This window comes from Gekko japonicus, unplaced genomic scaffold, assembly GCF_001447785.1.
Source record: "Gekko japonicus isolate JY-2015 unplaced genomic scaffold, Gekko_japonicus_V1.1 scaffold853, whole genome shotgun sequence".
NCBI lineage: Eukaryota > Metazoa > Chordata > Lepidosauria > Squamata > Gekkonidae > Gekko > Gekko japonicus.
In genome coordinates this window covers 402,881-418,156 of record NW_015164210.1, presented here as the reverse complement: position 1 = coordinate 418,156, position 15,276 = coordinate 402,881, and the positions used below count along the sequence as shown (strand labels likewise).

Genomic DNA, 15,276 nt, shown 5'->3' with positions numbered 1-15,276 from the left:
CCTGGATGGTTATAAACAAAATGATTTGTATATGGTGACTTATATTTTAATGTCAGCTAGAATACTACTAGCTAAATGTTGGAAAACGGAGAAAACTCCTTCAAGAGAGAACAAAGATTGTTGGAATTAGCGAAAATTGACAATTAAATGTTTTATTAGGAAAAGATGCAGAAATTCACTTAAAACAATGGATAAGAGTTTACAAATGGATAGAAAATAAGCTTGATGAATAGACTCGAAAAAATTTACTATAACCAAATTTTACTGTTTATGTCATGAAAAATATATAAATAAATATATATATCAATTCAATTATTAACCTACGAATGCTTTAGATGGTATTCATTTTAAGCTGCTCAATTATCTGTTTTTGTACTCTGGTTGGTTGTTTTATGCTGGGTTTTAATTAAGACTTATTCATGTTTCATGTTTTTATTATGTTTTATTTTGTCAGTCACCATGGTTAGGTTCTCTGGAAAGGTAGCATAAAAATTCTCTAAAAAATTAAAGCATACAACCACTGTAACCACTGGCTCACCAAGGTTGGCAAATCTCGCTTTAGAACAAGTCCATGGTCTTCAAGGTGATAGCAGTTTAATGCAAGTCTATGTAGCTAAAGGGCAACAATTAACTAACAAGAAATATGTAATAGAGCATAAGCGAAAAAGAAAAGGAGGGGGGGAATGGACTGAGCGAATAGTGGTGTTTTTCTTTGATGTATTTGAAATAAAGCAAGAAAAAGTTTTGTTTCTCCGGAGCGCATTTTAAGAACTTTATTGAAAATAAACAATAAAAAAAGATGTCGGAGCTGGGCAAAGGCAAGCAGAGAAGCAGGGAGGGACTTCCGTCTGGGCGTTTGCTTATATGTGAGAGCCGGCTGCTTAATGCTTGGATTTTTTATGGCTGTGAATCTGACGGGGGATTGTGAAAAACGGAAAAGTTTGAACTGTGACAGCGAGAAGTGCCTTGTAAGCGCTTATAAAAGTCAACAGTTGCGGAGGAGAATCCAGCGGAGAGTTTGGGAGCGGATAAAAGCGAAATTGAAATTTAATACCATTCTCAAAGCTGGAGACCTCCTGAAACGGCATGAAATGAAGAGGATTTATAGCACATGAACTGAAAGAGTTAACAGCAACCCGAAGGACGATTGAAAAAAGCCGGAAGGTGAGGAAAACAGAAGACGCTCCTCCACGTCATCGGGAGTGTAAAAGTAACCAGCACGCAAAGAAGCGGTTCTGAATGCGCCCTGAAGAGACTTTTTAACAGAAATTCAAAGGAACATTACTAACATACTAACATAGAACCATTTGTGACCGGATTGAAAAAAGATGTTTGACAACACACAGAAGAAGCCTAAGAAGAATGTTTGGACATTACTAACAGTTTAATTTACCAGTTAATATATCACTCAGCTTTCTCTTTCTCCCACTATATACCCCCCCATTTTTCCTTTTAAGCGAAATACCTCCCCTTTTTAGGAGAGTCAATAAAATCTTTATTAAAAAAAAAAAAGAATCATCCCCAGAGATCAAAGATCTCTGGGGATGATTCTAAAGCATTCGTAGGTTAATAATGAGACCAAGCAGTCTTTTCGATCAATACAGAAGTGCAGCCAGTTTGCAAGTGTCCCCCCCCCCAAGTATTTCATGCTCTACAACCAGGCTCAACAAAAAATAGTTCTGCAGGTTTACAGTAAAGCCAGCTGTGGCAGCCAAAACTGGCGAACACCTATACACCTTTTCACGGCAATGATTATTGTAGGTACCACCCACGTTTACTGCTTTGTCTTTATCTTGCAATCCACTTTTGCTATTAGATTACTCACTTTACAGCGTGCGTTGTTTGCTTTCTTCCCTGATTCTGTAATCCTAGTTCTATCGCCTGATCAGTGGATGTTTTACACTTTCTGATGGCACTGCTTTATATCCTGTAATCTGCCCTGAGCCTCAAAAAGAAAGGCAGATGATAAAGTAAATGAATAATCAAATAAATACTTGCTTCAAAAGATGCAACCAGGCAGTTTGATAGGACTCAGATGAGCATCGCTACACAAATGGGGATGTGCATCCACAACACTAGTTTATGCGCCTGGATCTCTCTTGCTGGATTAGGATTAGGGCTAGTGTCTCTAATACACATACATGTGACAAAATGCACATGCACACTATAGGATGGCATAGAACACAAGCACCTTGCTGCTCGTGAAGTTCATTTTGAACAGCTTCTGACAAAATATAGGGCAATTAAGTTTTTTTATTATATCTTTAAGGTAAAGGTAAAGGTTCCCTTGCTCGAAAGCCAGTCGAATCTGACTCTAGGGTTGCAGTGCTCATCTCTGTTTCAAAGCCGACTAGCCAGCGCTGTCCGAAGACGTTTCCATGGTCATGTGGCTGGCATGACTAAACACCAAACTAAACACTAAACAACACAGCATGCAATGGACAGAGAAAGGCCACCAGAAAATTTGTGACATGTGTGTTTGCGTGCTCTGGCAATCCCAGATCCTCAGGGTGAGGAGTGTTTAAAAGGACATGAGAGTATACCCCTTTTTCATCTGTGAAATGCTGCTGAGAATGTACGCAGCTTGTCTCACATGAGCCAGAGAGGGAGGCAAAGGTTGTTGAAACCTAGGGCCCCTGACCTGGATAGCCCAGGCAAGCCCGATCTCCTCAGATCTCGGAAACTAAGCAGGGTCAACTCTGGCAAGTACTTGGATGGGAGACCTCCTTGAAATACCCAGTGGGAGCCAGTCATAAGAGGTCGCCATGACTTCCAAGTGCACATACAATTACACTTACACGTACACACACATATGCACATATACAGGGGTTATTTCGTAGAAAAAGAGGTGCAGGAGTTCATTAACATAACTTATTAGCATAACTTATTTGCATATGCCACACCCCCTGACATCCCCGGAAGGGTGTCAGAAGGCAACATCCACCACTTGGGCTCCACTGTTTTGGATTGCTAGCTATTGGGGGGGGGGACATGCAGATCTGTCCTCACAGAGGAGGGGGAGCTTGTACCTCAATAAAACTTGGCCTTAAAGGTGCCACTGGACTGTTCTGGATTGTTAGGTATGGGGGGGGCAGATCTGCCTTCACAGAGGAGGGAGAGCTTGTACCTGAAGGCAGGCCGGGGGTGGGGTTCTGCAATTTACCTGGCTGCTTCTTGCTCCTCGTGGCCCAACTGAAGGCTGCTGGGAGCAGGGGGCAGGGCTTGTTGCATGTGCCCACCCCCCTGGGCTCCTTACTGCCGGAGCTCTGCTCCTGTGCGCTCCCACAGGAAATGACCCCTGCACATATACAAAAAAAGAAAGAAAGAAACCCGGGGCCCAAAGCTGCAGTGACAGAGAAGAAGGAAGTAATGGCTTTCAGTGGATGTTTCCTGGTGCTGAGGGGTCTCCATTTTGTATTAATTGCTTGCCACTATGAATGCAATGCATTCTCATTGGCAACAAAGCCTTCACATGTGAGTTTTCTATGTACTTCCCACCACCCGCCACCATTTCCCCTGCATTTCCCCCTGCTATACCACCAGAGAGATTTCTGAGACTTTTCAAAAAAGGTCAATATTTGTTTATTCATACCCTGCCTTTCTCCCCAAATGGAGACCCACAGTGGCTTACAACATTCTCTCTTCCTTCATTTTCTCCTCACAACAACTCTTTGAGGCAGGGTAAGGCTGAGAGCGTGACTGGCCTGAGGTCACCCAGTGAGTTTCCAGGGCAGAGTGGGGATTTGAACCTGGGCCTCCCAGATCCTAGTACAGTGCTATAGCCTTTTTTTTTAAAGCCCTCCAGTAGCCTGGCATAGAGGAATGGGATTCTCAAGGGGCTACATGAAGGAAATGGCACTGCTATGGGCGGGGCCCTGGAAAATGCACAACATCCCATCCAACCTGCACACCTCCTAAAAAGATTGTAGCAAACAGAGCTGCCAGCTCGGAGATGGGAAACAGAAGAAGAAGAGATTGGATTAATACCCCACCCTTCACTACCTGAAGGAGTCTCAGAGTGGCTTACAAACTCCTTCCCCTTCCTCTCCCCACAACAGACACCCTGTGAGGTAGGTGGGGCTGAGAGAGCTCTTTCGAGAACTGCTTGTGAGAGAACAACTCTGAGAGAACTTGTAACTGACCCAAGGTCACACCAGCAGCTGCATGTGGAGGAGTGGGGAATCAAACCCAGCAATACCTGGAGATTTGGGGGGTGGCACCTAAGGATGGCGGGGTTTGGGAGGGGGAGGGACTTCAATGGGGTATCCACCTTCCAAAGCAGCCATTTTCTCCAGGGGAATTGATCTCTGTTGTCTGGAGAGCAGTTGTCACCCCAGGAGATCTCCAGGTGCCACCTGGAGACTGGCAACCCTATAAAGGACTGCATACCTCCTAAAAAGACTGTAGCAAAGCAGATTTGAGAAACAGCAGAATAAAGACAGGGAAGGGACATATGTGGGTGCTCCCCCTCCCTGAAAGTGCTCCAGTTTGGATACCAAAGCAGAGATAAACCTCCGCATGAAGCAATCAGTGTCCAGTTCTGTTTTTGAGTGCTTTGTTGTTCAGTCGCACAGTCGAGTCCGACTCTTCGCGACCCCATGGACCAGATCACGCCAGGCCTTCCTGTCTTCCGCCGTCCTCTGAAGTTTGCTCAACTTCATTGTTCGTTGCATCGATGACACTGTCTAACCATCTCATCCTTTGCCGTCCCCGTCTTCTTTGACCTTCGATCTTTCCCAGCATCAAGGTCTTCTCCAGTTTTGAGTGCTACACCATTAATTAGCATTGTGCATGTGAGTGAGTAAGTGTGCAAGGGGGTGGACATAAAGACATCTAAACTATTCCAACGAAAGGCTATGTAAAACTTTAATTTGGCAGAACCGTCGGTTTCCTCAAGAATGACCGTGGCCAGACAATTTTGTTCCCCCTTTGTTATTCTAGCTACTGTAGCCCTGTTCATTTTCCAGACGGGGACGGGCCTCCCGCTGGTATGTATAGAAGATAAACAATTGAGAAATTGAGCAGTTAATCAAAGCAGCTCGGAGACACAGAGACTTGGGCTTGCGGGCCGCCGGAGTATTAGAACTGGAGAGAAGGGGAAATAGAAGCTGACAAACCGCCAACCTTGGATTTGCTGATCTGTTTGATTTACAAAATATTGTGGGCAGTGCCACGGCCGGAGAGGATGTGAGCAGACAGGGCCAGGGTCGAAGCCATTGGGTCAGAGCTAGAGTCGGAATGGAGACCCGTGGACCTGGCTGGTCATGGGTAGAATCACAGCAGAGTCTGGTGGGTCATGCGCAGGGCCAGAATGGAACCCTGGGAAGTTTATTTATTGACTTTTTAACATGGTTGGTACCCTACCTTTCTGCCCTGACCTGAAGGGCCCAGGCTAGTCTGATCTCAGCTGCTAAGCAGGGTTAACCCGGGCTAGTGTTTGGATGGGAGACCACCTTGGAAGTCTAGGATTGGCGATGGCAAACTACCTCTGTTCCTCTCTTGCCTTTACAACCCTATGGGGTCGCCATAAGTCAGCTGTGACTTGATGGCAACAACAACAATTTCTGTCCTTATAGAGCCACCCAGGTGGCTAAATTATGGCAGGAGCCTGGCAGAACCTAGAATTTAGGGTGTGTTTTTCAGATCCCAGCCAGGGCCGGCTTGCTCATTAGGCGAACTAGGCACTCGCCTAGAGCGCGCCGGCCCTTAGGGGTGCCAAACTGGCACCCGCCCGCCCCCCCCTCGCCAAAAGCCCTGCAACTTTCTTGACCGGGTTGGTGACTGCCGTGCGCCGCTGGGTCTTTCAGTGCGCTCAGAAGCGCAGCTGTCCTCCTCTTGGAGGAACAGGAGCCGAGGAGCTCTCGGAGGAGGGGAATTGGGGGAGAGAGCATTAGTTTCGTTTTCCTGCTTCCCAAAGCCGCGATGTTTCCCTTCCTGCAAATTGATTTTCCATTGGCGCAGAATGGACAGCCTGGTCATCAACAGTTGGTAGAAAAAGGTGGAAGGCAGAGCTTGGTGGTGGGGAGACGCCACCTTTGGCCGGCATTTGCAGGCGCCTCGGAGGGAGGAAGAGAGACCCTTCCCGCTGCTCTCCTGTTTATCATCATCATCATCATCATTTCCTAAAATGCATTTATGTTTGAAAATTGGTGGGCACATGGGGGGGCACCAGAAGGTAGCCTCGCCTAGTGTGCAAAAAACTCTGGAGCCGGCCCTGATCCCAGCACTGGTCCCTTGACAGATCATGGTTTTATTGCTTAGACCAGATCACTACAGATTGATTTTAGGCAGATCCTGGTAATTTGGTGTAGTGGTTTGGTGTAGTGGTTAAGAGTGGCAGACTCTAATCTGGACAACCAGGTTTGATTCCACACTCCTCCACATGAAGCCAGCTGGGTGACCTTGGGTCAGTCACAGTTCTCTCAGAGCTGTTCCCTCAAGAACAGTTCTCTCAGAGCTCTCTGAGCCCCACCTACCTCTCAGGGTATCTGTTGTCGGGAGAGGAAGGGAAGATGATTGTAAGCCTCTCTGAAATTCCTTTGGGTAATGAAGGGCAGGTATAAAACCAACTCTTCTTCTTCTTCTTCCTTCAGCAACATGTCACACAGATGACAAACAGTTAATAACTTATCACATTCTTCTGACCATACAAACCTCAAGACAAACTTCTTTCGGTAAAGGAATATTTCGCAGCAACATTTGGTTTGCCAGCTCTCACCTTTCCTAGACTCAGACAAGCAGGCCACACAAACCCATGCTTTTGTAACCTCACAGTTTGTCTACTGTATCTTGCTTTATGTTGGGCTGTCCTTGAAGACAAACTTGAAATTGCAGCTGGTTCAGAATGTGGCAGCTAGGCTTCCCAAGTCCCCCCGGGGGGCGGGAAACCCCCACCCCAGAGGCCCATTTCCCACTGCCACCGGATCAGGCCCTGGGGGGAACTCCTCCCTGACGTGCGCGTCACCCGGAAGTGACGCGACCACACAGGGCACACTGGGGGCGGGGCCAAGGCCATCCGAGGGAAAACTATGGTTTTCCCTCGTATGGCCGTGGCCCTGCCCCCAGCGTGCCTGGCGTCGTCATGTCACTTCCGGGTGACGTGCATGTGGCGTGTGCACGCAACTGACGCCAGCCAGGAGCCCCCCGCTCCCGGCAAAAAACGACTTGGCAACCCTAGTGGCAGTCCAATTGTTGTCAGGGGCTAGCCGTCAGGAACACATTGTGCCTATTTCAAAACAACTTTACAGGTTGCCAGTTTAATACCACATTCAATTCAAGGTGTTGGTTGTGACTTTTATAGACCATTATGGCCTGGGACCCACATATCTAAAGGACAGTTTCAGAGGGCGGGTGTATAAGAACAGCTAGATTTGAGTCCTGTAGCACTTTTGAGACCAACAAGATCTTCTGGGTATAATTGTTCAAGAGTCAGAGCTCTCTTATGCCCTGAAAACATTGTTGGTCTCTAAGGTACAGTGCTGCTGGGTTTGAATCTAGTGTATCTAAAGGACAGTCTCTCTCTGTACATTCTCTGTGTCTGGTCTTCAGTTCACCACCTTCTAAGTTTTGTCACCTGGCATCAGGGCTATTTTCAGGAATGCAAAGGAACGGAGTTCCGGCTGGCTCTCGAGTTGGCCACGCCCAGCAGGAACTCATTAGCATAATAGGCCACACCCAACAGCAGACACTCATTAGGATTGGCTACATTAGGGGTGTGTGGCCTAGCACACAAAGGAGTTCCTGCTACAAAAAAAAGCCTTGGGTTTTGACAACAAACAAGGTAAACAGAATAAGAAGCAAAAGGTGGGTGTGGCTGGATGACCACACTTCTGATAACATGGGGTGTGACCTAATATGCTAATGAGTGGTGACATCAGGGTGTGGCCTGATGTGCTGAGTTTCTGCTGTTGGGTGTGGCCTATTATGCTAATAAGTTCCTGCTGGGCTTTTTCTACAAAAAAGCCCTGCCTGGCATCAATGAGAGCCTACGTTTCTAAATGGGCTCCCCAAGGAGGTGAGGGGAATACCATCCTTGCACATGTTTAGGAGGCATTATAAGGCTATTTTGGTATACCAGAACTTTTCATGGAGTGCAAGCTACAGAGATTATGTTAGGTTGGGTGGGAATTGGAGTTTTGATTGTTCTTTGGTGTTTTAAATTATGGATTGTAATCAGCCACCTTGAACCTTAGGAAATGCAAGATATAAATGTTTAAATAAACAAATAAATTTGGTAGGGTTGCTAACTCCAGGTTGGGAAATTCCTGGCGATTTCGGGGTAGAGCCTGTTCAGGGACCTCAGTGGTGTATAATGACATACAGTCCACCCTCCAAAACGGCTATTTTCGCCAGGGGAACTGGTCTCTGTCACATACAGATCAGTTGTAATTCCAGAAGACCGCCGGGCCCCACCTGGAAGTTGGGAACTTTAAGATTGAGGACATTTTAGCCAGGGGTCATTTCGTAGAAAAAGAGGTGCAGGAGCTCATTAGCACAACTCATTAGCATAACTCATTTGCATATACCACACCCCCTGACATCACTGGAAGTGTGTCAGGAGGCAACACCCACTGCTCAGGCTCCACCAGACTGTTTTGGATTGCTAGCTATTGGGGGCGGGAATGTGCAGATCTGTCCTCACAGAGGAGGGAGAGCTTGTACCTGAATAAAACTTGGCCTTAAAGGTGCCACTGGACTGTTTTGGACCGGGGGGCCAGGGGGGGGGCTCTGCAGCTTACCTGGCTGCTTCTTGCTCTGACTTAGGGCTGCTGGGAGCAGGGGTCGGGGCTTGTTGCATGTGCCCGCCCCCTGGGCTCTTTACTGCCGGAGCTCCGCTCCTGTGCGCTCCTGCAGGAAATGACCCCTGATTTTAACACTAAGTGAGACTGTGCTACAGAGTAATAAGCTAGGAGCCAGCAATGTTGTACTGGTTAGAACCAGGGAGACCCTCGTTCAGACCTTCATGTTGCCCTAGAAACTTGCTGGGTGACCTTGGGCAGGTCTCTCTCAGCCTCACCTACACCTCAGAGTTGCTGTGAGGATGAAATGGAGGAGGGGGTGATGTTATCCATCATTTTGAGGAGAAAAGTGGGGTATAAATATCAAAATATAAGAAGTTAACAAAATACAAACAAAACAAAGATGAAGGGAAATTCTACGGATTCATATTCCGGCAACTCTTTGTTGAAGATCCTCAGAACTGTTCTTCAGGATAGGGTTGCCAAGTCGGACTTACCTTGCTGGTGGGGGACTCTGGGGTGGCTCCTGGTGCGTGTGTGCACAAAGCGCGCACGCGCCGCATACATGACACAGGGAAGTGACATCATGACACCGGGCATGCTGGGGGCGGGGCCATGACCACACAAGGGAAAACCATAGCGTTTCCCCTTGTATGGCCGTGGCCCCGCCCCCAGCGTGCCCGGCATCATAACGTCACTTCCCTGTGACGTGTACGCTGGGGCGGGGTTCCCCCCGGGGCCCGATTCCCCGGCGTCGGGGAACGGGCCTCTGCGGCAGGGGGATTTCCGCCCCCCGAGGGGACTTGGCAGCCCTACTTCAGGAATCAGTTTTATTTTTTAAATGATAGCATACTGCATGAGCCTGCACTGAGGAACCAATTCTCCCATACTGAACTCTTCAACCAGGCACCGTTACTTAGTTTAATATGATTTGTCTTGACCACAGTTTGTAACTTAGAGAAATAATGGATAAGCCAGGGCTTTTTTTCTGCAGAAATGTGCCGGAAAAGAGTTCCAGAACCTCTTCAACAAAATTATTTTTGAAAGTGTTTAAAAGTTCATGAAACTTCATTTCCCTCTTGAGAGTTCCTGCACTTCTTCTTCTTCTTTTTTAAAAAGCCCCCGATAAGCCCAATTAAAGAAAGATGACTTTAATTTCTACATTTTATATTTTCGATTGCCTGTTTCTTGCTGAACCAGCTGGCTTGGAAAGACCCCTTGTACTGTTTAAACAGAGCCTATCGTACTTTGGTCACATTATGAGTAGACAAGCATCACTGGAAAAGACAATAATGCCTGGAAAAGTGGAAGGCAACAGGAGAAAAAGGAGACCCAACATGAGATGGATTGACTCAATAAAAGAAGCCATAGCCCTTAGATTGTGAGCAGGGCTGTTAGCAATAGTATGTTTCTGAGGCCATTAATTCATAGGGTCACCATAAGTCAGTAGTGACTTGGTAGCATGTAACACACACACACACACACTGCAGAATTAAAGCTCTCAGTTCACATATTGTACCAATACAATGTCTATATCCATCACTGGAACACCTTTTTGAGTTTCTACTCAAGTTTACAACCTCAGATATGCAGAGACGATACCACTCTAATGGCAGAAAGTGAAGAGGACCTCAAGAGCCTCTTGCTCAGGGTAAAAGAAGAGAGCGCAAAAGAGGGCTTGAAGCTCAACATCAAAAAAACTCAGATCATGGCATCCAGCCCCATCACTCCTTGGCAAATAGAAGGGGAAGTCGTGGAAGTAGTGACAGACTTCACGTTCCTGGGATCCCAGATCACCGCAGACTGTGACAGCAGCCATGAAATTAAAAGACGCCTGCTCCTTGGGAGGAAAGCGATGGCGAACCTAAACAGCATGATAAAAAGTAGAGACATCACCCTGCCGACAAAAGTCCGCATGGTCAAAGCAATGGTATTCCCAGTAGTCATGTATGGCTGCGAGAGTTGGACTATAAGGAAGGCCGAGCGCCGAAGAATTGATTCTTTTGAACTATGGTGCTGGAGGAGACTCTTGAGAGTCCCTTGGACTGCAAGAAGATCAAATCAGTCAATCCTAAAAGAAATCAACCCTGACTGTTCCCTGGAAGGCCAGATAATGAAACTGAAGCTCCAATACTTTGGCCACCAAATGAGAAGGGAGCACTCACTGGAGAAGACCCTGATGCTGAGAAAGACTGAAGGTCAAAGAAGACGAGATATACACTGCAAGATGGCGGCTGAGGCAGATGTTTGATGCCGAGCCCCGCGTTTTATCCACTGTTTTTATCTACAGTTTTGTCCTTCCTCAAATTTGGAAGCTGGAAGGAGGATGAAGTGGACGGCCTTTTTTATCTCTCTCTCTCAAAGAAGACGGGGACGGCAAAGGATGAGATGGTTAGACAATAAGTGTCATAGATGCAACGAACATGAAATTGAGCAAACTTCAGAGGACGGCGGAAGACAGGAAGGCCTGGCGGGATCTGGTCCATGGGGTCGTGAAGAGTCGGACTCGACTGTGCGACTGAACAAAACAACACTCCTCTTTAATGTGTGTATGTGTATGAATGTGTTTTTTTACCTAAAAATACTATTTTACTCATATATTATTATAAAATGGTAAAAATCAATAAAATAGTCTAAAAAGAACACTGTCGAATGACATGTAAAGTAGATCTTATACAATCAATAAAACACAGCCATGAAAGAGAATATATAGGAACACATTTTACTGATTAGTTTTAAATTAATATCCCACCCTTCCTTCCATGTGTTCAGGACAGCTTACAATATGACCAAATAAAATGTTAACCACACCGCACAATAAAATATAATAAACAGAGCCACCTTTTTGTTAATCTTATTAGTATTGGCAAGGAAAAATTCTTGACTGGACCCCTGGCATTGTCTAACAGAAAAAAACCTAACTAAATATTTGACCTTGGTTATGTTTAAATGGAGCAACGAGGCCAAAAATTAATTTAATCTCTGGTCTACCCCGTCTTAAAACAAAGAAACAAAGAAGATATGATAGAAATGGTGGAAGAGGTCAAGGAAAGGGCAGCTAAAATGATCAAAGGATTGGTGCACTTTGCCTATCAAGGAAAGGGAATGCCTTTCAGATTTGGAGATAAGGAAAAAGACTAAAGGAGGGGCATGATGGAACTTTTTCAAAATATGGATTGTGTGGCAGATGTAGGCTTGCCCCGGGGGGAACTCCACCCCCTGCCGGAGGGCGTCCCTCATCACGCTGGCCACGTTGTGGGGGAGACACTCTGTGAATCGAGGGAAAACTCTATGGTTTCCCCTCGAGTCACGGTGCCCTGCCCCCAACGTGGGCGACGCGATGACGTCACTTTCAGTGACGTCATGGTGGCGCGCGTGCGCAGGGAGGCCCCCAACAGAGCCAGGAATCCCTCCGCTTTGCAGGTAAGTCGACTTGGCAACCCTAGGCAGATGTAGATAAATATTATTTTCCCTCACAAATAATATTAGAGCCAAAAATACTGTCGCTTCAGGGTGAACAAGAGAGATTATACTTTTACCTCACAAACGTGTTGTTGTTTTTTTTGCCACTAGTAGCAGCCACCTTATGGCTACCACATAGGGTTCAGAGGTACTTTGCCATTGCCTGCCCCTGCATAGCAACGCTCGTACTCCTTGGTGGTTTCCCATCTAAGTACTGAACAAGGCTGACCCTGCTTAGCTTCTGAGATCTGACAAGATGCCTGGGCTATCAAGGCATAAACGTCTCGTAAGTTTATATGTTTCCTTTGTTTGGCTTGGCTTACAGATTTTTGCCTCTATTTTGGAATGTGTCAAACGTTTATGTTTTAATGATGTTGCTCCCTCTGTTGTTTACTATGCCAGGGGAAATGATCTCTTTAGTCCAGTAAAGGTTTCCCTTGCTTGAAAGCTAGTCGAATCCGACTCTAGGGGGCGGTGCTCATCTCCGTTTCTAAGCTGGAGAGCCAGCGCTGTCCAAAGACTTCTCCGTGGTCATGCGGCCAGCATGAGTAAACGCTGAGGCACATGGAACGCTGTTACCTTCACACCAAAGCAGTACATCTGCTTGCAATTTCTTGCTTCCGAACTGCTCGGTTGGCAGGAGCTGGGGCCAGAGATGGGAACTCACTCTGCCATACAGCACTAGAGCCTCGAGCTGCCGAACTACAGACATTCCGGTCTGCAGCTCAGTATCTTAACCTCTTAGCCACCGCAGCCTAGTCTAGAGATGAGTGTAATTCTGGAGGATCCCCAAGTCCCACCTGAAGGCTGTCATCCCTAGCCACCCATTATAGTGATTTTGTGGTTGGCTGCATCCCCATGGCAACCCTTTTATTATGGCACTAACTACCCATTCTCAAGATTTCAAAAGGTTGGGGGCTCCTGGGTTAGACAAAAGCACAGAGGACAGGTCGATTGGCTAAACAGAATCTCCTAGTTTGGACAGAGCCCAAATACCTCTGACTACATACTGGAATCCAAACAACAGAGGGCGAATCAGGCCATAACCGTCATGCCCTGCTTGTGAACTTCCCTGAGGCAGGATCTGTCTGGCCACTCTGACAGAGACAGAAAGCAAGACGTAGCGAAACTTTGGCCCGATCTAGGAAGACTTTTCTTTCGTTCTTATTACCTGGTAGTACTCTTGAGCAACAAGGGCCTCAGAAACTGTCCAATTCTGCCTAAGAGAAACAGGTTTCTCTTCCTTTGTGGTTAGAGAACAGGACATCCATTGTTTTAGGATTCCTTAGAATTACTGAGTTTCTACTGAGCTCATTCCTCAGCCTAAAAGGAGGGAAACTCTTATGATAGCAAAAGGGGGAAACCTTGAAGTGATCTGGCCAGCAATAGCCATATATGTTGGGACAAGAGGGGCCTGTAAAAACCCATTTTTCTTTTATTTTCTGGCTCCTTGGATTTTTGTCTGCAGAAATCCTGTTCAGGAGTAACTCTACTCCCACTGACTGGACGTTTGGCCTCTCTCCTGTCTGGATATAAGCCCGATTGTTTTAATCCACATTGGCCACAGCTTTTCCATTTGGCAGACTCAAGCAAGTCGACTTTTGTTGCCTGAAACTTCTGTGTCTTCTGCTTCCATGGACAGAGCTCCCTCTTCCATTGCTCTTTTGGGGACCCATTCCAGTTAAAGTGGGGGTTTACCTAGAGTTGCCAACCTCCAGGTAGTGGCTAAAGATCTCCTGGGATAGCAACTGATCTATGGGCAGGGGTCATTTCCTGCAGGAGCGCACAGGAGTGGAGCTCCAGCAGTAAAGAGCCCAGGGGGCAGGCACATACAACAAGCCCCACCCCCTCCTCCCAGCACCCCTCAGTCAGAGCAAGAAGCAGCCAGGTAAGTTGCAGAGCCCCCCCCGGCCCCCCAGTCCAAAACAGTCCAGTGGCACTTTTAAGACCAAGTTTTATTCAGGTACAAGCTCTCCCTCCCCTGCGAGGACAGATCTAGCTAGCAATCCAAAACAGTCCAGTGGAGCCTGAGCGGTGGGTGTTGCCTTCTGACACACTTCCGGTGATGTCAGGGGTGTGGCACATGCAAATAAGTTATGCTAATGAGTTATGCTAATGAGCTCCTGCGCCTCTCTTTCTGTGAAATGACCCCTGTCTATGGGCAACAGAGATCAGTTCACCTGGAGAAAATGGCTGCTTTGGAAGGTGGACTCTATGGCATTATGCCCCATTGAAGTCCCTCCCCTCCCAAACCCCGCCCTCCTTAGGCTCCACCCGCAAAACCTTCAGGTATTTCCCAACCTGGAGCTGGAAACCCTAATTTTACCACATTTATCAACTACAAATCAATGACAGCTTTTCATACCGTTATGGGGCGATTCTGCATTGGCTTTTCCCTCCGTTGTTTTAGCAAACCCACCTTGGAACAGAAACACCCCTCTGCATTATATGCCACTTTCACTTTCTTTGATCATCGGATTTTATGGTACCCTCTACGCTGCATGCCGCTTTCACTTTCTTTGCTCATCGGGTTTTATGGTACCTTATGGCTGTTCAGGGGTGACTTCGCAGTCCATACGGCGTTGCCCCGGGGTATTCGAATGCGGTTTTGAGCCGCACCTTTTCCTCAGTGTTGAGAAAACGTGGAGCGAATGCCAGATGCAGAATCACCCGTGGTTTTCCCCTCAAACACCTGGGATTTCTTTTGGTGAGGAACTGAAAAATATCCATGAGCAATCCCTAGTTCTCATTAGTCCCTCCAAGACCTAACAGTTCCCCAAAGTTCTCCATCAAGAGAAAGGGCAAACAATGTTAAATATACAGTCCTGTAGAAGCCGTCTGAGACAGCACTGCTGTTCACTGTCCAGATGCTGTACAGATATATATCTATAACGAGGCAGATGTACTTAAATGGGCATTCCCAGATGGCACCAGATGTACGTAAACCTCACAGAGATATACTGCCCCACCCAAAGTAAACTATACTTTGTTTATCATTGTTAGTTCTTTGGATTACGTTGGCATTTCAAACGACTGACATAATAAGGAAGACAGAGACAGGGAAGAAGTCAGCACA

General features: G+C 46.8%; 1 protein-coding gene across 1 annotated transcript in view; it reads right to left on the bottom strand.

The window, feature by feature from the left end:
* The window catches only part of RBPMS (RNA binding protein with multiple splicing), a 169,398-nt gene extending 156,486 nt beyond the window's left edge, over positions 1–12,912 (bottom strand). Inside the window, exon 1 of the mRNA XM_015408437.1 lies at positions 12,868–12,912. Coding sequence (XP_015263923.1) covers positions 12,868–12,912 — 45 coding nt within the window. The remainder of the gene's footprint in view (positions 1–12,867) is intronic.
* Between the last annotated feature and the right edge of the window lie 2,364 nt (positions 12,913–15,276).